Genomic DNA, 26,173 nt, shown 5'->3' with positions numbered 1-26,173 from the left:
CACCAGAGCAGAGAAAACCTACTGCTTTTTTTGGTGGTACTGGGGCTTCAACTCAGGGCTACAGCCTTGCTAGGCAGGTGCTCTACCTCTTGAGCCATTCCACCAGCAACAAAGTTTTTCTTTTTTGTGTATCTCTCACTTAGCTTATTTACAAACTCAGAATGCTTTTGTTGTACTGTAAGCTACCTTTTCTCATTGTGCATTCTTATCAACTACTGTCCACTGAGGAAGATAATTAGAAAAGAAGTCCACTACCTGTTATATTGTAAAGACATTGGAAAATAATCCATTGTGATTGAGCCTTGCATTGCCTGGACACTAATTTCCTAAAGATTTATAGGACAAGACCAGTGACATGATACCAACCATAATTTTGACCACACTAATTTCCAATTCAATGATTTAAGACCAAAGCTAGTTATAACCAGAAAAGCTTGTATATTTTTCATAGCCATTGCAACTCTTTTTAAATTTTTTTTATTGTTGTGCTGAGAGGGGGTACATTGTGGCATTTACAAAAGTTCTTACAATGTATCAAATATATCATAATTGAATTCACACCCTCCATCATTCTCCTCTATTCCCTCATTCCTGGAAGCTTCAACAGGTATCATTTTTCCATTTACGTACATGTGTACACAGTATTTGCACTATATTGACCCTCACACACACTTCCCCTACCTCCTCTCCCCTCCCACTGGTACCAAACCCATCTTCCCCAAACAGGACCTGTTCTGCCCCGCTGTTCTCTGATTTCATAAAAGAAAACCATGACATTTTTTGTTTATTTAAAATAACTACACAGGGAATTTCCTTGTGACATTTCCATGTATATATGTATTATAGCCCAAATTGGATCATCTCCTCTACTTTTCTTCTTTTTATAAACTTAGTCCCTACTTATGGCAATTTCAACAGGTTTGAAAATTCTGTATTCATTATTGTATAGACAGTACTTTAACCACATTCAACTTAACTGTCTTCTTTTACCTTCCCCCTCTTGTTTGTGACCTCCCCTTAGCATAACCTGTTTTTCACAATATTGCTGTATTTGTGTTAGGTGTATATTCCACATATGTGAGAAAACGTGCGACTTTTGGCCATCTGAACCTGGCTAACTTCACTTAAAGATGATGTTCTCCAGTTCCATCATCATTTATGCTACAATATCATATGTATTGTGAAAATACCTTAAAAAAAGAAGAAATAAAATACCTATATCTGACAGCAATTAATTTTGTAGTTCATATGAATATATTATTGATGCTACAAAAGCATGCATAATATATTTCAAACTTTTAAAATATTGATTCCTGCTTTTCACTTATATTCAATTTATATTTATATGATTTGACTTGATAAAGCTACAACCTAGTATATATAGATGAAATAATGTTCTTATTAATATGGACTCACATATACATGGCCCCATAGTATTACAGAGGTCATGCCAAAGGAATATATTAGTACTTCTTTATATACTTATTAATTGTACATATAAACACTATTTTGATTTCTAAGAATATCACTGATAAATTTGCCTGTACTTGATATAGGAAGATATTATAATTTAATACATATAGTATTATTTATATATAGATCTTTACTGCTATATGTTAAATTAATATATAATCACACTTTAATTTTAAATAATTCATGACAATTTTATTTTTCATATCTAACAAGGAACATTTTATAAATTGAAAAGTAATTCAAAAATTAAAATTTAAAGATGTACTTAATTTATGAATTTTAAGATTCATATAAATAATCTGAAAGAAAAATTTTAATTGCTATTACAAAATAAGTGTTACTCAACTTATTTTTCAAAATTATTTGAAGGCATTTGTTATAATATTATCATAAAAGTAGATCTTTATATTATAATGAACATGCACATTTTAAAAGGTAGAAATTCATGTATTCACAGTTGCTACTAAAGTTATCAATATGATTAGGTCTGTTCTGGAACCAAATTTCTACATCCTAATAAAGTCTCTTTTAGTCTAATATATATCTTACAGACTTGTTTATATTTACTTCCAAGATGTCAATGTATATAGACTTTGCACAAGTGTGTCTCTCTGTAGGTGTGTTTGAACACATATGTAATGAAAGTTTAAAATATGCCAAAGGAAGATTTTTAATGACATAGTTCATTTTCTTCTATCTCAAGAAGTTTATATAACCTAATAGTGAAACTAACCAAAAATGTTTCTCTCTTTTAGTTGTCATAAAATGTCAGACCAAGAAGCGAGTAGATAAAAAGGTAGAAGTCACCCTGTCTGGTGATTTTTTTGGCCCAAATCCTACCCCAGAAATGACAGAATTTATAGTGCTTCCAAAAAGAAATTCATATAAGAATGCTAATGAAGATATAACTGGTAAGAAAGCCAAAACCCTGTGGATGTAAACATGATAATCAGTAAGGACCCAGTTTCTTTGACCTATAGGTTGTAGATTGCTCAGTTATAAAGATTAATGCCCATTTATTTATTTACACCACAACATTCAGGTTTGTACTTAGGGAGTGTTATGTCTTAACATAGTAGTAAACTCAAAAGTGACAATAGTTTTGGTTGTTGCTGGATTTATACAACATGGATTGTGATTCTGTCAACAATGAGAAAATTTAAAAAGCTGTAGTAACTTTAATGTCTACTTCCCCTCAACTTTAATTTCTTCCTCTACTCTCTCTTTCTGATTTGTTTTTGGAGGGATGTGGTTCTGAGGATTAAACATGTAGGCAAGTGTTCTTCCCTGAGCTAAACCCCCAGTCTTTTTCTGATTTAATGAACTTGACTGAAGCCATGACCTATAATTTTATATAACTTTTTTTTTGCAGAGCTGGGGATTGAACCCAGGGCCTTGCACATGGTAAATAACATTGTATCACTGATATACATCCCTAGCCCTTAAAACTTGCAATTTTGAGTTTATAGACAAAATCTTCAATGAATATCTCTTATTTAAAGTAATTGAATGTATGCACATGTGAATAAATGAATTAAAAGAAAGAAAGAAAGAAATGGAAAAATTTACATAAATTAGATATAGTACCACATAGTTTTTGCATAATATTATGCATTGCACACATTTACTTTGTATTCCAAATTTTTACGTACAAATCAAAATAGTTTAAATATGTTGCAAGTAGAGCATCCCAGATGTGAGAATCCAAAATCCAAGATGCTCTAAAATTCAACAGTTTTTGAGCACCATGTCTTGTCATAAATGGAAAATTCCATACCTGATATCATGTGATAAATCACAGTCAGAATACACATACACTAAAAATATTACATAGAATAACCTTCAGGATATGCATATGAGATATATATGAACCATAAATGAATTTTGTGTTGAGAGTTAGGTTCCATCCCCAAGGTATCACATTGTGTATATGCAAATACTCCAAGATCTGAAAAAAATCCCAAAATCAAAATACTTCTGGTCCCAAGCATTTTGGATGGGTAACACTCAGCCTGTATCTATTTCTCTAAATATGTGATGCATCACTTGAAATAAAGTGACCCCAACTAGTGTTATCAACGTGGTAGTGTAGGGAGACCTGGATCCTCCTTCTGTCTGCACATACCAATTCAGTGAAGACTCATGGACAAATTTTCTTTGTGTTACAACAGAAACTAACCAAAAGGTTCCTACACCTGGGTTGCATGTGAAATAAAACTCACCAAAGCCTGTAGGGAGATTTTTCGGACCTTATTGCTAGAGATCCTACCCATGGCACAGGATCTTCTCATGACATTGGTCTTGGCAATTATTTCAAGGATATAGCACCAAAGCACAGACAACAAAAACAAACACAAATAAATCGGACTGAATCAAACTCAAAATCTTCACAGCAAAGGAAATAAATCAACAAGGTGTAAAAACAGCCTATAGAACCAGAGAAAATATTTGCAAACCATGTATCTGGTAAGGTGTTAATCTCCAAACAATATAAGGAACTCCTACAACTCAATAATAGAAAAGCCTAATAACCTGATTTTAAAATAGGATAAAAGACTTAAATAGACATTTCTACAAAGATGATAATCAATAGTGATATGAGAAAATAATCCACATCACTAATTATAAGGGAAATATATATCAAAACTATCATGAAACATGATCTCACACCTAACCAGCATGGGCTTTATTTTTTTTAAAAAACAAGTATTGGTAAGGATGTAGGGAAATTTTAACCTTGCACACTGTTGGTAGAAATGCAAAATGGTATGGCTACTTTGAAAAATAGTACAGATGCTGTTCAACAAATTTAAAAGCTGAATATCTATCAACAGATGAGTGAATAAGGAAAATATGGTAAAAACATATACTAGGGCACTACTTTGCTTTTTTTTTTCAAAGACACACTTCTATAATACGTAACATCATGGATAAACCCAAAGGGCATTATGCTAAGTGAAATAAGCCAATTACAGAAAGGCGAATACTACATGGTACTACTTATATGATGAATTTTAAGTTGTCAAACTCATAGAAACAAAGTGTAATAATAGTTGCCAGGATCTATAGGGAAGAGGAAATGGCGGGTTGTTGTTCCATGAGTATGTTTAAGTTGTGAAGGATGAATAAGTTCTAGAGATCTGTCGTACAATATAGTACAACATTAAGTGTTGCATTGTGCACTTAAAAATTTATGCACAAGGGCAGGCACAGTGTCGTAAGCCTGTAATCCCAGCTTCTTGGAAGATAGAGATCAGGAGGAATTGCATTTCGAGGCCAGCTCAGGCAAAAAGTTAGTGAGCCCTATCTCAGCCCATAAGCTGGGCAAGGTGGTGTGCGCCTATGGTCTCAGCTATGTGAGAAGCATAGGTAGGAGGATCACCATTTGAGGCCAGCCCCAGGAAAAAACATGAGACTCTACCTGAAAAAAATTATGAAAAATGTAGCTCTCATGTTACACTGAGTATAATTAAAGGTAAGGAAATAGTTGCACATAGGATACTTTTCTGTATATTTTGGTTCTTTAAATTACTTAAGTTGTAGTCTTGTCAGGTTGTAAGCTAAATAAATTATAAATCTAATAATATAAATTGATTAAAACTTACTATCTTGTAAAAATAATCCACATCTTCTTATATAATTAAAATCTGTAAGGAAGCAGCCAACATCATTTGAGGAACTTTGGAAGTTATATTAAGAAAGCAATCTACTTCAAATAGATTTTGAAAATAAACCTTTTGATAAGCCACTTAGTTTACTGCTTCATTACTTAAGATTGGAAATAACTATGTGGACCACTGCATTCCAATGCCCAGGTCATGTCCTGCACACTATCAGACAATGATGCTAGTGGGACTTCAGCAGTTGTGCCTTATGAAAAGCCTGCTATTCTAGGTTGTGAAGTCTACAGTCAATCAACTTGTAGGACCTTTAGAAAATTATTTTATCTCATTGTGAACTCAATTTCTTCAGCTGTAATGAGGAGATAATAATGGTACCCATTTTATAGGATGTATTTGAGAATTAAATGTACAAATCCATGTGAAATCCTTAGAAAGTACATGATTCTCAATATATGTTCTGTAAGTGTTGCCACTATATTATTATTATTACTTAAAAATCTAGGAGTGTTATGTGATAATGATGTACTAGAAAGCTCATCTTCAGTCACTGACAAATGATGTTTTGAAATGAAAACATAACTGCATGAAAGAATTTTCTCACAACCACATAAAAAATTATCTGTGAAAAAAGTACAAAAATATGGTGCTAAATGTTGGATAAAGAATGAAATTGAATGCTAGTCACTAATTCCCTCTCATTATTCTTAGAAGTTCCAAATCTTACCTATATCCTGCATGGTCTAACTCTTGCCCACTTTGCTTGCTTTACCTTTTGATAAGCTCCTACCAGTCCCTCTGCTCCACTCACATAAATTCTTCCTCAAACAGGCCAAGCTCATTTCTACCATATACAATACCCACAGCATGCTTAAATGAGTAGGAGTTTTCTACCTCTTCATATGTATTCGGCCTTCATTCACCCTCCAGTTTTGGTGCATTGGTCTCCTCCATGGTAATCCTTAGTAAACAGGTTCCCAGGACTATGCTCTCATAGGCCCGCTTACTTCTCCCTGTTATTTTTCTCCCTGTAATTATTCTTCTGTTACCACAGAAATAAGTTAAAAGCAAGTTGTAGTATTGACAATTGTCATTTCCTTCATTTTTATCGCAAGCTCCACAAAGACAAATACTGTACCTTTTATTTTAATAGTTTCTACTTTCTTTACCTTTTGCCTCTAGCTAATAAGCATGGATGTATTCTATACTAATGAACCTTCTTATACATGGAATTTTGATATCCATAGTGACAGACATTTAGAGGGGACTCAGAGCTTCTGAAAGTAAAGTTATCTTCTTATTACCTAATCTCATTCTGACGCCATCATAAAGGCTTCAGCAATTAAGGAAAAAGATGTATATCTCAACTATATACAGAGTGTGCTTTCAAAAAAACATCAGCTGGTTGGGGGTGTAGCTGTGTGGTACCATGCTTGTCTAGCATGTGCTGGGTTCCATCCCCAGCACTGCAAAAAAATCTTTATTGTGTTATTTGAATGAAATGGAAATTCCTTATCTCATAAAACACTCTAGCATTCTTTTTTTGATATTCATTCAGATAATGGTAAGATTTTATCATTTTTTTTATTGTTGTACTGGGTGGGGATACATTGTGGCAGTTACAAAAGTTCTTACAATATATCAAATATATCACACTTGAATTCACCCTCTCCACCATTCCCCTTAATTCCCCCTTCCCCCATTCCTGGAACACTTTCAACAGATATCATTTTTCCATTTACACACATGTACACACAATATTTGCACAATATTCTCCCTCCTTCACCATTGCCCTACCTCCTCCCCCCTCCCACTGGTACCAACCCCCCAGACAGAACCAGTTCTGCCCTCCTGTTCTCTGATTTTATATAAACAAAAGAAGAAGAAAAAATGACATTTTTAGTGGTTTAAGATACACAGGGAGTTTCTTTGTGACACTCCATTTGGTTCATCTCCTCTATCTTTCTTCTTTCTACCTTATTCCCTTTCATATGATGGTTTCAATTGTTTTAAAAATTCTGTATTCATTCTTGTATAGGTGAATATGATTGATATACTCTCTAGCGTTCTTATATGTTATTTTATCTGTATGGATAATGTGTTCCCATGGGACATTTTCCATGTCCCATTCTCAATATAAATAAATATGTGTCTATATATGCTATACCACATTCTTAAGAATAGAAATTTCCAATTTTGTTAACAGGATGAGAAGCAACAATTTGGGAGATCAGAGATTGATTTTTACATATGGAAAAACATTTTTAAAAGGTCTTGCGGGTGTCTGTCTATTACATTTCACATGAATAAGATTTGATGAGTAATCATTAGATATGACTTAAACTTGTCTAAGGACTATTTTTACCTTTCTACACCAGTAAGAAACTAGAAATTAGCTCAGCTGTGGATTAGTCAAGTCATCATTCTCTGACCTTTCATGATCCTCTTGCAGCAAACTTTTCAATTTATAACTTGGGCACCTTACTCCTTACATGTCAATGAAGAGTAAATTTAATGCATGTTTATACTTCTTGTTTTCATGCTAGTCCTAGATTTAAGATATTTTTCAGTGCAGTGCAGTGAACACAACACTACTGTTTGTTTCCTATGGTAACCAACTGGTTAAGAAAATACTATAAACTATGTTATCTATAATATTGAGAGACTAAAACATAAAGAATTCTCTCTTTTATCAAAATATACAAAAAATTGAAAATCCTCCTTTAATAGCTTAGGATGCTATTTTAGTATCATCTTTAAAACTTAACCAAATTTTTAAACTATGCATTTCAAGTTTATAGATTTTTAGCATATTTATTATGTAGAGCACATGTCGTAATATTCCTATTTTATGGTTAGTATTCGTAGTTTCTGTTTGGGTCTTCTTATTCCATAAACCTAAATTGTAAAAGTTTATGGATGGTGAGACTTGTCTTCTATATTTTTAAATACATTAATTTATTAGTTTATCTTTTAAGAAAATGTGCATAGTATTATATACCTAGTAATATACTAGACATTAAGGACATATAGATAATATTTACTTTTTCCCTTTTTCTAAATACCTGTGCATGATTAGTGCTGACCTATGAATTGATGTTCATCAATGCATATTTAATTAAATTGAAATTCATTTTAATTTTGATTTTCCTAGTAATTCCTAAAATACGTGAATTTGAGTATGAAATAGAATTTGAATCTGAAGCTGCAAAGAATAACTGGGATTCTTGTGTGACTATATACATGATGAAAAAAACTTTTGATACCAGACATGAAATGATATCATTGGTCTTCAATCTGATATTTACGCCAAGGAAACCATTCAGGTAAACCTGTTTTCCTTCTGTTTAAACAATATTATTACTCTTTTAAACTAAATAATATCAATTTTCTTTCCATCTTTTAATATTTGGATTTCCATCTATCAATGCTTCTTTGGTATCATGAGAGAAATAATTGGACTGTATTATTTCTAGCTATCTAGTTATGGAAAGTTTTCTGATGAGAAAAAAGTAGTCCAAATATCCTTCAAGACCACAAACAACAACAAATGTTGATGAGGATGTGGAGAAAAAGGAACCCTCATACACTGCTGGGGGAATGTAAATTAGTATAACCACTATAGAAAACAGTATGGAGGTGCCTTTAAAAAACTAAAACTAAAACTGCCATATGATCCAGCAATCCCACTCCTAGGGATATACCTGAAGGAATGTATGTCAGGTTACAACAAAGGCACCTGCACACCCATATTTATTGCAGCATTATTCACAATAGCTAAGCTGTGGAAATAGCCAAAATGTCCCACTGCTGATGAATGGATTAAGAAAATGTGGTATGTATATATAATGGAATTTTATTCAGCCATAAAGAAGAATGAATTTTTTTTCATTTCCAGGTAAGTGGATGGAGCTGGAGAATATCATCTTAAGTGAAGTTAGCCAGGTTCAGAAAGCCAAAGGCCAGATGTTTTCTCTCATATGTGGAATAGAGGCCCAATACAAATACAAGCATTGTTATGTATACAAAGAAATATATACAGAACATATATCTAAAAGTTAGACTGGTAAAGGAGACCAAGAGAGAAAGAAAAGAAGGAAAAAAAGATAGTGAATAGTAATGTAGTACATCACATCTGTATAGGAACAAGACACAAGGAAACATGCTGAAAACTGTTAAACAATATAGGATGGAGGAAAAGTATGAGGAAGTACAGTGGAGGTGGATTACATTGACTTAACACAATGCATGTACAGGTATAATGCCAAGGGAAAAAATCCCAGTGAACAATGAAAAACTACCTAAACAATGAAGGACAACAATGGAAAACAGGTCACACACACTAAAGGGAAGACAGGGAGGGTAAAAGAAGGAAGCAAAGAAAGTGAATATGGTTGATATACTTCCTATGCAAGAATGAATATAGAATTTTTAAACCTGTTGAAATCACTATAAGAAGAAGACTAAAATAGAAAGGAGAAAAATGGAGAAGATGAACCAATTTGGGTAATTATACATACATACATGGAACTATCATAATGAAATTCCCTGTATAGCTATATTAAACAAACAAAATGTCTTTTTTCAAAAATACACGATGGAAGGTAAAACAGGTCCTGTCTGGGGGTTGATACCAGTGGGATGGGGAGAATATAAAGAAAGGGTGGAGGAGGGTGAATATGGTGGAAGTATTATATACTCATGTTTGAAAATGAAAAATGAGACCTGTTGAAACTATTCTAAGAAGAGGGTAAGGGGGATAAAAAAGAATGATGGAGGGGGTGAATTTAGCTAAGATATATTGTAAGCACTTTTGTAAATGTCACAATGTATCTCTAGTACAACAATAATATGACAATAAAAATAAATATATATTTAAAATGACAAGATGTCCTTCAAGAACCATGACCTCCCCAAGATCATTAGTGTATCATATTACCAAAAAAAAGAATTTGGTCAAAATCTTTTTTAAAAAGATGTTCTGGCAATATACAGAGGCAACATAACATTTCTCGATGCTCCTTAGAACAAAGCCAGTGCAATGATGAAAAAGCCTTATTTTTGTTCTATATTGTCACATTTAAAGGGGATCTGTAAGAATAGTGGACTTTGGATGTTTGTCCTCTAAGAAACCTCATCTAGTTTCTTTATATTCTCATTTTTGGGCAACTGATGCTTAGCAGCATCAGTTAGCATAAATACTGTATGATATGTCATGTTTGGAATAAGGGTTTATTTATATCTAAATGCGGAAACACTGGTTAGAGCCACAGCATACACAAAGTATGAAATACATTGTGACGTTAGAAAAACTACTGAAAATAGTTCTTGTGCTTTTAATCATTTCTAAAGTTAACAATTGTGTATTTGATGTAATTATGCATGTATTTAAAGTGGCTATGAGGGTTGGTCATGTAGGTTTTATGGTCGAGTGGTTGCCTAGTATGTGGAAGGGAAGACCTGGGCTTGATCCCCAGCAACAACAACAACAACAACAAAAAAGGAAATGAAAAAGAGTGGCTGTGTGATTTCCCTCAAACCATTAGCCTGTCAAATGGAATTATTCAGCAATGGTCATTTGAATATATTCATTAATTTACTAAAAATAATTTAACTCCTACAATTAAAACATTCCTATACTTTTGGAGTGTGGCGTTTACTGTGTGATAAAAGAGAAATAAAATGCATAACGAAGCTTCTTTTTAAAACCAAGTATCTTTTAAAACCAAGTATCCTTTAAAATCTCCTTTTACATTCAAGGTCTCATATTATACTGAAAATACAGTGCATAACAGATGGAATCTGGAAGTTTCCCATGACATTGATTGCTACTGAGCCTGAAGTGGAGGATGTCATTGACATCCAAGGAGTTGGTTTATTTAAGGAATCTGTTATGGACTTTAGGCTGACAAGTCAGACAAGGTAATATAATCAAGCAAAAGTTTTATAAATGTAATTCATGCTGAATTGTGGAATGAAATTTAAGGTGGAAAAATCCTATAGGTTGTCTTTTGCTGGTTAAGCCAGGAATGTATTGTTTCTATACTCAAAGTTTTATACACCTCACAAATTTTTATTGAAAAATTAGAGAATACGGTCTAGATATTTAAAAATAGGACAATATTTCATTTTTTCATAGGATGTTTTGATGTATTTTTCCAAAGGTAAATGAAATATTTTTCAGTAAATTTTAATGGCATTGGGATAACAAATACTTTGACTAAATATAGATGATTGGGTAACCTATACTGATTTCCTTTTCAGTCATCTCCTCTTCTCACCCCAGTGTCCCACAAATACTGATTTGATTTCTATCTCTATATCATTGCATTTCTGAATATTTCATACAAATATCTGCATGGTATGGAGCCCTTTGCATATAGTTTCTTGCACTGTCCTTATCTGAAGTTTAGTAGTTTTCACAAGCAAGCACTTCTCAGTCTGTTGCATACATTTGGCCAGTTTCTAAAGTACTGAAATGATTGCTCCACAGTTACTTCTGAAGGAGAGAATTTACTTTTCTCATCCAGTCAATTGGAAGAGAATTCTGTAGGGTGTATTTTAAATATACTACAGTTGCATATAAATACTCCCTGAAAGTTTATATTTAAAGTAGTAAAATCTATGCTAATTACCTTAACTTTCTTCACTACAGAGTTTATGTAGATCACATCCCTTCTTATTAAGGGTGAGATTGTCTATTCAACACAGGGAACTAAGTTTTGATTAATGAAGAATGAAGAGTTTTATGTTTCCAAGACATAGTAAGCAGAGAGTTGGAGATGTAGCTCAGGGGTAGAGTGTTTCCTAACATGCCCAAGGCCCTGGGTTCCATCTTCACATAGAGGAAAAAACACAGTGAGCACATATATTTCCTATTTGCAGTGCACATGATCTGAGAAATAGAAATAGTAGAAGGAAGTGCTTAACTTATTCATTCTCTTTAATTCTAAAACTGATAAATGCCTGTGTTTCATGATGGCTAAGGTAATGCACTGTATTTGCCACAGAAATGAATTTCACAAAGGTACTAGGTATGAATGAAAATATTCCATACACGTAGGTAGAAAATAAATAATGAATAATTAAAATCAAATGATGCAAAGTTTTATATGTAGGATAACCACAAAAGGCATTGTCCAAACTTAGACTTTCTTCAAAATAAAAGAGGACTCAACAATTTTGCTTGGCAGCAAGGTAAACTGGGATGTATGTATGGCTCCTACCATTACTGTTCTTATAGACCACAGCAGAATATTTGCGATTTATCCAAAGAGAAATGACAAGTTGTAAACTCTTTTTCATGTGCTTATTCACCACCTGTATCTATCTGCTCTTTGGTAAAATATCTATTCATTTCTTTTGTCTATTTTATAGTTGGACCTTTTTATTTTACTTTTGCATTTTGAAATTTCTTTGCATATTCTCATTTACCAACCTAAGAAGATTTTTGTGGTACCAGAGTTTTTAACCTTGATGAAGTCCAATTTATCATTTTTTCTCTCATGTAACATACTTTCATTGTCATGTCTAAGAGCTCTTCACCTAACATTAAATTTCCCCTCTTTTAAAATTTTAGGTTTTTACATTTCAAGCTTAAAACAGTGATATATTTTATCATTTATGTGTTGTATGGTTTAGGCAAAAGTTTATTTTCCCAGGAATTATGATTTCAATGTATGTTTTGGGAAACACAACTCATAATTTTTCTATTTCTAACTTTCTGAGTCTATGAAGAATGAGTGTTGGATTTTATAGAGTGATTTTGTATGCCAGTTGATAATATCATGACATTTTTCTTCTGTAGTCTATGTGATGGATTACATTAATTGAATTTCAAATAGGTATTGAACCAGATCTGCCTTCCTGAAATAAACCCTGCTTTGTCTTGAGATTTTATCTATATATAAAATAAAATATTGAGATTTTATATATATATAAAATAAAATCTTGAGATTTTATATATATTCATACAGTGCTGCATTCGATTTGCTATAATTTGGCCATGATTTTTGTTTATAGGTTCATGACTGATTTTATCCTGTCATTTTTTAAATTTGTAATTTAATATTATCTTTATTACAATCTCTATATCTGGCTTTGCTACCTGTGTAATGCTGTCCTCAAAAATATGAGTAAATAGTCCCTCTTTTTCTAGTTTTTGAAAGATAATGTTTAGAATTGGTTATGATTCTCCTTTAAATGTTTATTAGAATTAGTCAGTGAAAACCAACATGGTGGTACATATCTATAATCTCAGCTACTCAGGAGGCAGAGCTCAGTAGGATCATTGTTCGAGACCTGAGGGAAAAAAGTTAGTGAGACTCCCATCTCAACCAATAAGCCAGTTGTGGTGGTACATACCTGTGATTCCAGCCATGCAGGAGGCATAGGTAGGAGGATTGTCCCAGGCTGGCCTGGGCAAAAAGTAAAATCCTATCTGCAAAAATTACCTAAAACAAAAAAGGCTGGAGGTTGGCCTCAAGTGGTAGAGCACTTGCATAGCAAGTGCAAGGCCCTGAGTTCAAGCCTCAGTACTGCACAAAAAATCATCTGTGTCTGAAGATTTCTTTTTAAGAAGCATTTAAATTTATGGATTTAATTACTTTAATAGCTAAATACAAGCCAGGCATGGTGACCACATGTATAATCCCAGCACTTAGGAGGCAGACACAGAATTGTAAAGAGTTCCCGACCAGCCTGAGCTGCATAGTGAGACCCTTTCTCAAGCACGAAATCAAAAACAAAAAACAGTTGTATACCTACACAGATTATTTACTTAATATTATATGTGTTTGAGTAGTTTGTGCTTTTCAAGTTACTGTCTCATTTCTTCTGAGTTCTAAAATGTATGGATATAGAGTTGTTGATAGTATTCTCATTTTTCTGTTGATATCTGCAGAGACTGTGTGATATCTTCTCTTTTTTTTTTGTAAAATTGGTCACTTGCAGCTTCTCTCTTTTACCACTGCCAGTTGTGACAGATGTTTGTCAATTTTACTGAGCTTTTTAAAGAACCATCTTTTTATTTCATTGATTTTTCTTTATTCTTACTTGGTTTTTTTTATTGATTTCTGCTCTTATTCCTATTTTGTTTCTTTTTACCTGCTGTGAATTGATTTTTATCTTAATTTTCTAGTTCTTGAAGTAGGAGTTTAGATTATTAATTTGAGGCCTTTCTCTTTTCCTTTTGTAAGTATTGCTATAATGTCCCTCCAAGATCTGACTTATCTACATTTTATGGGATTAATATATTATATTTTCAGATTCAGTCAGTTCTAAATGTACTTTTTGTTTTCTTTGAGACTTCCTCTTCAATGCATAAGTTATTTAGAAGAATGTTATTAACTTACACATACTTGAAGATTTCTGTTCCCTTTTATTGATATTTAGTTTGATTACACTGTGATCAGTAGACATACTCTGCATAAATTTAATTATTCATGCTTCTAAGTAACTTGCTTCCACAGAGGGATCCACAGATGAAAATATAAATCAACAAAATGGAAAAAGCTGGAGTGTTCTATAAGTATCTATTATAGCCTGCTGGTTGATAGTATTATTCAGTTATTTTGTTTCCTTTATTGTTTTTCTATTCGGTAGTTCTATCAATTAGTGAAAGAGAGGTGGTTGATATCCCTGGATATAATTGTGAATTTATCTGTTTCTGTTTTAATTCTGCTTTTGCTATATGCATTTTTGAAGCTCTAATTTTTTGGTACATGGAAATATAAGATAGTTTTGTCTTGTTGGTGGATTTATTCTTTTGTCACTGCATATCTTATTCTCTCTTAAAGTATTGAACTCAGGGCCTCACACTTGCTACGCAGGCAATATACCTCTTGAGCCACTCTGCCAGACCCTTAATGTCGCTCTTTCCCTGACAAAATTATTGCTTCTGAATTCTAGATAATCTAATATTAATATAGCCACTTCTGTTCTTTGAAATATAAATTTATACAGCTCAATGTTTTTTCATCCTTCTACTTTCAATTTTTGTCATTAAATTTGAAGTGCAATTCTTATAGATAGCACATAGCTTGATAATCTTCATTAAATCCATTTTACTAATCACGTAATTTCTATTTGTGCCCATTTATGTCATTTACATTTGAAGTAATTATTGACATATTTGGATTTATTTCTGTCACTTTCTTTTTCTTTTTGTTCACTGTTTCTCATTCCCTTTTCCTGCCTTACTATTGGCTACCTGAATAGTTTTTAGAATCTATTGTTTTATATCTATAGTGTTCCAAATATATTTCATTGTGTAGTTTGTTTTAGTAGTTTCTGTCAGTATTATAATATTACTGCACAATAAATCACATCCTAGTGCTATAAACATTTTGATACATTAATGGAAATGTGGAAACCTCACTTTCATTTACCAGTTTTTACTTTATCCTACCAGCTTTTAAATGTAAAACATCTTCCATACTTCCACTATGTTCATTGAGCATTATGTTTGCTGATGTTATAACTTTTCCTTCAGTTTTCAAAAAAGCTTTAAAAATTCATGAGAAGGATTATCTGTTACACTTACTCTTATTTTTTACCTGTCCCATTATTTTTCTTTCTTTTTGAAGTTCCAATTACCATCTGTCTTCATTTATTTTCTGCTTAAACAATACCCCTTAGCAATTCTTTAATGTTTTAGCTCTGCTGATGAAACATTTTCTTAGCTTTTCTTACTATGAGGTTTTCCTTATTTTCCCTTCACTACTAAAAAATGGTTTTTCTTAATATAGAATTTGTGGTTCAGAGTTCTTTTCTTTCAGCACTTGCTTCTGGCTTCCATGGCTTATGAGAAGAAATCTGGTATCATCTGAATTGTTGTTCCCCCATAAATTGCATTTTATTTTCCTCTAGTCTCTCTCAAGATGTTTTATTTCACTTTAGTTTTCAGAAATTTGTGATGTATTGTGCCATGTAATATCTGTAATATCTGCCAACAATTTTAGATGGAATTAAATGAGAAAAAGGACTACAATGCTCTTTTTGGTGCTAAGCATGTAAGGGATGTTTAATAGGTATAAGATTTTTTCTTTAATAAGAAAAATCCCAAGTACTTTAGTTTTATGGTACTATGTTTAAAATGAATAAAAAATCCATGGTGATTATTGAATATACATTTGTGTTGAAGTACACTTAGAGATAAAACAAAGCTTGATGCATTTATTAGGTTTCTGGAGAACACTGACATAAAATTATTTGCTATTTCTATTCAGAGATCTAATAAAACTTTTTTTAAAACATTATTAGTCATTTTTTAAATGTGGCAATGTGTATCCTTATTTACTGCACAAAAGCATTGCATGGATATATTTGGAATCTTTTCAAAGTAAATTGTGTATTGTAGTCCATGAGAATATTTAAGGAGCTAACCAACTGCAAATAAACTTAATTATTGGCACGATTAGAGTGCTATAATTTTAGTAATTTAAACATTCTTTACTCATTGGCCTGTACAGCTCATTGGTTAGGTTTAACATATTCTTTATGCAATTAGGATTATAAAAATAAATTTCTGTTTCTTCAGTAGGCAATATCTTTTAATGTCATACTTGTTTACTTTATGCAAGCTGCCTGTTGAGCTGGAAATCAACTTTCTTTCATCATTCTCAATGCACATCTAGTCTGCACAATTGGGCTTTAAGCATAGTTCTTGATACTAGGGGTTTGCTTTAAATATTCCACATCATGACTTTTCCATGTAGGTGAAAACTAAAGATAGGTTCTTTTTAAACCAAAGAATATGAACTTATTTCACAACTTGTATTAATGAGTAAAATTATCTTTCTTGGTTATAGAAAATAAATAATTCATAGAGTTCATAGCAATTGAGTTATATTGTATTATTGTGTTAATTAATCATTCTATAATATTATTCTGCCCTTATCATTTGAATTGAAAATAACACAATTTCTATCCCTCATCACCTCATCCATGATTGCTCTTGACAGACACAATTAAATAATTCAATCTTCTGTCATAAGAGATTACAATCAAAAGGAAATTCTCAAAATTTTGTATGGGACTCACAAAAGAAAATTCGCAATAAAGATTTCATCATGATTATTTCTTTCTTAATTGAAAAATAAATAATTTTTATTAGTGTAATATGTCTCTAAATCTAATTAGAAATTGCCTACAAATTAGTTGGAGTCGTAAACCAAGAACCTTGTTTACTATCAGAAAGAGGGGCATGTTATATCCTATTGATTTCCAGTTTAATTTAGATGCCATCATGATGTGTTCTCCTAGTATTTTAAGTTACATCACCCTAATTTGAGTAGACTCTGACCATATTAATACTAATGTTGATATTCTGAAGATATGCTGAACATACTGTCCCCTGTAATGAAAAGTCAAGATTGCTTCTCACTCAGTCTTAGAGTAATAAATTAGGAGCATAGTTCATACTTTCTTGAGTCCCCTTGAGCATAACTTTATACTTTAGGCATTTTGAAAAAAAATGAAGAAATTACAAAATCAGTTTCTTCAAATGGCTTTCCAATTTGTTTTTGTACTTTCATTGAGTATCTTGATTTTCAAATATCTCTGAGGTTTTGTTTGTATTATGAGTACTACCAGAAAATATATGACATACAATTTAGTCCCTAACATAGAAGGTCTGCTTCCTTAAAACCCTGATAATTTTTTTTAAAGTGGAGTGAAAGGAAAATGTGTTTTACTTCACTACAATCAAATTATTCTAAGTTAATTTTGATTAGTACTATTAATATTCTCTTAAGTGGTTTGCTTAGAATTAGAAGGTGCTTGTGTCATTTATTCTGATATATTTCTGCAATAACCAAGTTCAAGGAAAGTCTCAATGGAAATATAAAATAAACCAACTTTTTTGGATTTCAGGAAACATTTTCCTAAGGGATGAATGAATTAATCACAGATTCTAGTGTATAAAGTCATATATGACAAACGACTTCAAAATGTAAAATTGAAATCAAATCTTTTGTTTTGAACTCTCTTATTTTAAATGCACTCTTTAGAATAACTGAAAAAAGTTCAGAAATCCCATCAGAATATTTTCTGAAGTATAGATTTTGATTCTGTTCAATTTTGGTTCTGAGGGTATAATAATGTATCCCTTATAATGTTGATGCTAAATGGATTGCATTTTTAGATTCAAAAGCGAATAGAATTACCTCAGTAAGTGCATTTATTGTGCAATTTTAGAGGAGCATTTTTGGTATATTTTAATGTAGTGGCAAGTACATGTTGACTGAGAGTACAATTGTCTGAAAGCTTGACTGACCTGTATTATCAAAATGGCTTACTCTTATGATTGACAGTTTATGCTGGTTGTTGTTGGCTGGAATCTCAGCTGGGGTTGTCAACTGTAGTGCCTACATGTGATTAGTCTCTCTATTATGTGTGTCCCAGGGAGTTGGATTGTGTACGTGGTGATTGATGTCCCACAGTGTGTATTTCAAAAGAACCAGAGAGAAAATGCATGGCATTTTCTGATTTTAGTTACATTTTCTACCAGTTACAACATAGTCACTATGTTGGCTGGATATGAAAAAGGGAATATAGGCCCCATTTTTCAATGAGAAAAGTGTCAAAGAATGTACAGGCATGCCATGGTAGATTATGCTTGAGTATTTTAAGCTTCTTCTAAGTCAATGAACTCTCCAAATTCTTCCTATATATTGTCACCAGCTGATTGTCTTTGAGTACCAAGGCTCAAATCATAGTGCATAACAAAACCAAGCTACAGAGAAGAGTGAATTTACTTTTTCTTCATAGGTTACTTTTGTAGGGCACTTAGAAACTGCCCACTGCTTATAAGAAGTCTTTTTAAAATTTAGTTTAAATAACCCAATGTTGTAAATAAACTATTTAATATATTCAGCTTACTTTCTGACCTTGGATAGACTGTACTTAGGTAGTTAATTAGACATCTCAAATCATTCTGAAAATCTAGAAACTAGTGAGGCATATAGGAGCAAGATAAAAAGATGGGATAAAAAAACAGACTGAGCTAGTCATATTTGAAATTTAACCACTTCCATGAATGCATTTAATTTCTCTCTTTTCTTTAGGGGTTAAGAGTAAAATAAGTTCTGAAGAGAAATGAACCTTATTCCCTATGACAACACATCTTGCTTGTTTGCTGATGATGTCAGGAGGGAAAAGGAAAAAAAGTACATGGAAAGCTATGTGTTGGTGGCTTCTCTGTATCCTAAGTTAAATATGTAAAACACAGTGTCCCTAAGAAAGAAGGAGAAATAAGGTGCCAAGGAAGGCTAAATTAAAGATTACATTTCATGCCAGGAGTGGTGGCTCACACCTGTACTCCTAGCTACTCCAGAGGCAGAGATGGGAGGAAGATTGCAGTTCTAGGCCAGCATGGACAAAAAGTTTGTGAAATTCTATCTCAACCAATAAAAAGTTCACCTGGTAGCATGTACCTGTCATCCTAGCTATTTGGGAAGCATAAAGAGAAGGATTGCTGTGCAGGCTGGCCTGGGCATAAATGGGAACTCCTATGAGAAAAATAGTTAAAGCAGAAAGGGCTGAGAGAATGGCTCAAGTGGTAGAGTGCCTGCCTGCCTAGCAAGCACAAGGCCATGAGTTTAAACCTTAGTACTACAAAAACAAAGCCAAAGAAAGAAAAAAACAGTACTACCAAAAAAGAGATTACATGTTACTTTATATGTTTTCATTATTTAAAAGGACCAATATTTGTCAAGGGATAATGTTAAGCATAATGATTCAGAGCTGCAAAGTATCCTGACAGATGAAGATAAAATCATTGTAGAATTCAAAGTATCAGCAATGTTATCTATTATTTCCTTTCTTATTTTAAAATATTTTATTTGGATATAAGTGATTAGTAATAAGTAAAACTTGAAATTTTTTATTTCCTTATTTTTTCTAAGTATCTTATTTTTCAGTAGGCTCTGTTATTTATGATAGCATTAAATATGTCTCTTTAAAATGAGTGAGCAAGCCTGGCATGATGGTACATGCCAGTAATCCCAGCACTCAAGAAGCTGAGGCAGAAGGATCTCAGGCCAGCCTGGTCTACATAGCAAGACTCTGCCTTCAAAACATCAACAGAATTAAGGTGAATGAACATTATAAATTACACAAAGGGCTATGATGTAAATCTTAGGAAATAATAGTATACTATCATCGGGCCAAAGTCACTAATTGCAAGTCAGTTCATATAGAGATTTTGCATCGTACCACATAGCAATCTTCATATTGTAAATATAACATCTACAATGGAGGAGGATTTATTTTTAAAAATTACTGAGAGAGATTTATGTATACCTCTATATAAACACACACATAAATGTGTACATACAATTTAAGAAATATTTAAAGAGTCATATTTTTCACCTTGCTTGAACCATCTCTAATTCATCAACTCTCTTATACCACAGCTGGATCTCCATTTAGTCCTAACAATAAAACTACCATTCTTAAAAATGATGACATGTAAAGAAAACCTGATGAAATTGTTTTGTAAGCAGTTTTCTCAAAGACTTTCTACTGACCGAGATAAATAGCTTTCAAATGCTCCAGATGGAGAGTAAAAAGTATTTTTAAGTCCCTAAAAGACCTTTAAAATATAGTGACAGTTTTCTCCCTTTGGAAATCTTAAATCTCTCCTTTATGCATTAGCATCATCTCTCTAGAGTAAATATTTAACTAAGGGGTTATTTCAATTTTCTGAATACAATTATTTTTACTTTTGAAAATTGCTGCCACTTTCTTGTCACAGATATATGAAAAGGGATATTTCCCCAGACACATTTATCTATTATGCTTAATGATATTATTATCAAGAAAAAGAACAAAGATGAGAATAAGTTGTTTCCAGAAATGATCAGAGCTGTGTCAAATGCAGGACAATATGAACCTACTTAAGTGATTATTTAGAATCACTACAGTTTTCTTAGTTGGTATAGAATAACACTATACCAACATAGTAAAAACAAGAATAAATATTTATTCATCACTTACTAAGTATTTAGCATAAATAAGCTTATTTAACTTTTATGACATTACGTTGTAGCTATCACATTTTCCAGTTTACCTAAAGACACACATACATGCACATATCTATATAATCACAGTGAAAAATAAACAAAGTTATCAGACTTGGAAATTCTTAGTAGGTAGAGTATCCATTCAGAAGATGCCTCAATTCCTGCCTCCCTCATTCTGATTCCATCCCAACACAGAAACTCCTATTCACAGCCCTATTCCAGTTTGGTGTCTTATGAACTTTAGATTCGGGTAATTCCAAATTGTGATAGACTAATAAACATGGCTGACTTGCCCAAATATATTTTCAATACTAACAGCCCCAAGAAAGCTGCTAAGCATTCTTAGTCCTTTAGAGAGTTGTACCCAGCATTAGCTTTGTCAGCTGTAGACAAAATAGGTATCCCTATTAGGCAGTATGAAGTAAGGAATGCTGCATACAGGAAAAGATAATATCTATGAATATCTATTATCACTAGGATCCAAAATTCTCCTATCAGTGCCTTATCCTCTTGATTTAAAGTGATCATTTTTTTTGCTTTTGGTGCTGAAGATGGAACACAGAATTTTGCACATGCTCAGATATGCTCTATCACCATGCTAATGTCCCCAACCCCAAGGTGGTCATTTTTAAACAGTCCACTATCTCCATACCCAACCCTCCTCCCCAACAAACCACATGAAAACCATTAGTATTGAAACAGAGACATTCTATTTTCATCTGGTTGTTTCATTTGTTCTCCTATGTAAATGCTTGAGCAAAGGAGTGATGGATAAAGTATAAGTCAACAAAAATAGAAGTCTTTTAAACTACTGGATGAAGAAGAAACTTTCAGAAACCACACCAAATTAGAATGAGATTGTTTGGGTTACTTGTAACACTAACCTTAGTGTAGATAAATATAGGACTTTACAAGTTTGAAAGAGTCACATAGTTGAGGCACTGCCAACAAAGAGCAAGAAATTGTGCTTTGAAACTAGGTTCAATGTTTCTTACCAGAAGAAATAATAACCACCTTATGTAGCATTTGAAATTCCACTGCAGAGTGTTGGTTGGATGCCATAGACATTTAAAGCTTCAGGGAAGGGATACTAAACCCCCTGCCATCTTTAGGACTCCACACACCACCAATACATGTATGTATCTGTTGGATAAGTACCTCCTCACTATTGTGACTCCATGTCTCATTTTGCTGTTCCCCTAAACATCAGATTTGAAGCTTCTCCTATCAGAATGTCTCTTCTCTATTTTATCTTGACACAGTCACTAAATATATTGAATACATCTTGCTTTTTCTTTTTTACTTCATTATAGTAACCTCTCCTCAGCACCCTTTCTTATTTTTCTTTTCCTATTTTTTCTTTGGCAGGACTATGATCCTCTCAATCTCTGCATCACAAGTAGCTGAGATTATAGGCAAGAAACACCATCCTCATCCCATGTTATTCTTTCTTGCACCAACTCTGTCATGGTTCTCGATGACTTCAATATCCACTCATATGAAGCATCCAGTTACCATCACTGCTTGCATTGTTGAGCTCTCCACTCATACTTCTATTCTTGCTTCTAATTTTATTTGGCCTGTGTCCATCTTGAACCAGTATCCTCACATCATCATGAGAGCATCACACTTTCTTGGACTTGCTCCTGTGTTTCCAACCATTCTTTCTCACATTCCTTCAGTGGCCCATTCTTATTTCCCTAATCTTTGTGCATTGTAGTTCCCCAAAGCCTGATCTTTTCACCTGTATACACTCCCTTTCTGGATTATTTCACCAATATACAGATTTTATTACCTATACTCTGAACAAACATACTTCTAGTCTGAATCTTTTCCTTGAGCATCAAACATACGCAACCAATTTTATTTTTAACATCACTATTTGAATTCTAAGATTAATAGTTAACATAAAGTTTCTATAAATTCTTGAAATTCCCCCTAAAGTGGTTCTTTTTACAGTCTTCTCATTTTAATAAATAATAATTCTATTCTTGCATTTTCTTAGTCAGAGAATCTGGAGTAAACATTCATTTGTCTATTTCAGTTGCATGTCCTATCTGATCCATTAGCAAATTTGTCTATGCAACCTATAAAATATAAGCAAACTCCAGCTACTTTTCACCATCACTGCTACTACCATCATAATCTAAACCACTAGTTTTAGCCTGGGTTATTACAAAGCTTTGCTGTTCTCTTACCTTCTTCCTGAAGTCTATTCTCAGCACAGCCCAAATGATCTTCAAAAAGAATGTTTCCACTGTTTATTTGGCCAAATCACTTCATAGATTCTTTCCTTCTCTGAATTCCTACTACCTTTATTTTCCAAAGCACTCATTTAGTGGTTGATAATGTGCTGTCTTTTAAAGTTAATATTTTTATTTTCAGTGGCCGATATGGTTCATTATTTGAGTAGAGGAAGCATTTGTTAGTTATACTTCCTGTGACTCCTATCACATCTAGGAAATTGCTGGAAACAGAGTATGCCCTTGATTTTCTTGATGGGAGCATCCAAATTAAAGTCCTTTGATTTCTAAATTTGTGAGCTCTAGCATATTAGCTCCCTGATAAAAGATACTAACATATGAGAAAAATTAAAATCTATTTCTTAAAGCAACAATGAGTCAATAAATACATCTTTTATAGAGCTACTAAAATACATTTCAGAACTATTGTACCTATACTTAAAGTATTTTATAACTCTCAAAAGGTTAAAGATTACTTTGTTTCTAATAAAATAGAACTGATGCTGATGGTAGACTATATAAGGACTATCTTTTGAGTTATATTTCTCTTTAAATATATTCATTTCCTGAACTAAAAGTAAAACGAGTCATCACTTTCCATTAATGCCCTTCCCCCCCCCCACTGGCTAAGTATATTTTATGTAGATCAGAGCACCCACTAAAATAATTTAAGAAACCTCTTTTTCTTGTTTCCTCATGTACCATATAGGAGGCCCATTTACACCATAAATAATTTGAAGCTATTGCTTCAACACTGCATTCTCTGACATAATCCACATTTTTGTTCTTCTAAAAATGATCAGCATTGCAGATTGCTTCAGTTTTTAGCCATTAACAGAAACAGCTGACATTGTTACATTTTACCTAGTTTTCCGAATGGTAACATTGTTTTTATTATTGCATATGCAATGACTAACAAAAACATCTTTCTGAGGATACTGAAGGGTAAGTCAGGTACCATGAAGTGCAACCTCACTTCCAGTTTGTGTAATTCAACCGTGTACCTCTATGAAATTACAGGCACTCTTGTAATGCATTGTCAGTGCTTCTTAAGAATACTTCAGACTATGCAAGTCACATATCAGTACTAGGGATCAAAGCTGTATAATCAACAAGTCAGTTTAAAAGCTGGCGTTTAAAAAGATTTATCTTATAACGATAAGCTAGAACATCATATTATTATGCAAACCCATCTGAACAACATAGTGGCAAAACTATAATATTACCTAATGCACTGATGGTCATCCGTGTGACAGAGATTTGCCTAGGGTCTAAACTAAAGATTATAGGGCAGATAAAACATTTCTTCCAAAGATCCCAGATATTATCCCTGTGCATTGACTTTAAAAATACAGAATAAGCTGGGTGTCTGTAGTGCACACCTATAATCGTAGCTACTCAGGAGGCAGAGATCAGGAGGATTACAATTTGAAACCAGCCAGGGCAAATAGTTTGCGAGATACTATCTCGAAAAACCCTTCACAAAAATAGGGCTGGTGGAATGGCTCAAGGTGAAGACCCTGAGTTCAAGCCCCAATACCACAAAAAAAGAAAGAAAGAAATACAAAGAATCAATCATAGTTTTCTACAAGCAGTTGCTCTTTTAGAATTATACTACATTTTAAACTTCTTCTATAAATAACATAAAGCTTCCTAACAAGTTCATTTTTCAAACCTTTCATAAAGGGACCTTATTTGGTAAACTCATTATAGAGTTGTAGTACACTAATCACCAGTCAACACAATGAGTAACTGAATAAAGTTCCAATAGCCATAATTCTTATAATTCTTAAAATTCTAATATCACTAATTATGCTCTTCTAGATCTATAGGGATTTATAGCTCCCAAATTAATCTTCTTGAATATATTTGCATATTTTTGTAGAGTGTAAAGAGGTTGGAAATCAAAGATAACAAAGTAATTTCCATACACAAGGAACTCCCTACATTGTGATTTATTTTAAAAATTCCCAACAAAATAGTAGGAAGCACTAGGTTACCTCAGGCTCCAAGCTCAATTCTCGATGCACAGATGATTAAAAACTAAAAACTAAACATTATGACAACACAATATATCCTGCTTGGTTTCTCATTCAACTTCAACCACAGCAATTCATTTTTATTTTATTTTTATCTTTTGGGACATTGATATAAAATATATTTAATGATTAGCTGCCTTTGAATCAGTAAGTTAAAAGACCTGCATTAGATTCATCTTGAGAATTGATACTCTGTCTTCTTTTTTTTTCTATTACAGTGAGAAACACATAGCATGAGAGCTATTCTCTTGACAAATATTTAAGGGTAAAGTACAGTATTATCTATAAGCAAAATACTGTACAGCAGATTTCTAGAAATTTTTACCTTGTATGACTAAAATTTCACTAAACACCATTCTCTTCTCTGATTTTATGACTTACTCCTTCAGAGATCTCATATATACTATGATTTTCAGTGAACAAATCTTTTACTTCATTGACTAAGTTTATTTGTAATTTCTTATTATCATGTTAATGTAAATGGAATTTCTTTCTTATTTTCCTTTTTGACTTGTTTATTATGTATAGAAATGAATTGATTTTAATTACATTTAGTTTAACTGATGAATAAAAATGTAAAAATTGTGCATATGTATGGAGTGTCATGTGATGTAATACATGTATTTATTGTGTAATATTTTTAAAAAGTTAAATGTATCTTTTTCCTGAAACACTTATTACCTCAAGCACTCAAAATATTTTTACAACTAGTTTTTGTGTGTTGAATTTGTATCCTGCAACTTCACTGAGTTTATTTAACAGTTTTTATGTGG

At 32.7% G+C, this 26,173-nt stretch overlaps 1 protein-coding gene across 1 annotated transcript in view; it reads left to right on the top strand.

Annotated features, from left to right (window-relative positions):
- The window catches only part of Cfap47 (cilia and flagella associated protein 47), a 393,644-nt gene that overhangs the window by 349,752 nt on the left and 17,719 nt on the right, over positions 1-26,173 (top strand). The window contains exons 61-63 of the mRNA XM_074062282.1: positions 2,229-2,384; positions 8,248-8,419; positions 10,854-11,015. Of these exons, the coding sequence (XP_073918383.1) occupies positions 2,229-2,384; positions 8,248-8,419; positions 10,854-11,015 (490 nt within the window). The remainder of the gene's footprint in view (positions 1-2,228; positions 2,385-8,247; positions 8,420-10,853; positions 11,016-26,173) is intronic.

Source organism: Castor canadensis, chromosome X (assembly GCF_047511655.1).
Source record: "Castor canadensis chromosome X, mCasCan1.hap1v2, whole genome shotgun sequence".
NCBI lineage: Eukaryota > Metazoa > Chordata > Mammalia > Rodentia > Castoridae > Castor > Castor canadensis.
The sequence above is the reverse complement of the archived record's forward strand: the minus strand, read 5'-3'. Positions and strand labels throughout refer to the sequence as shown.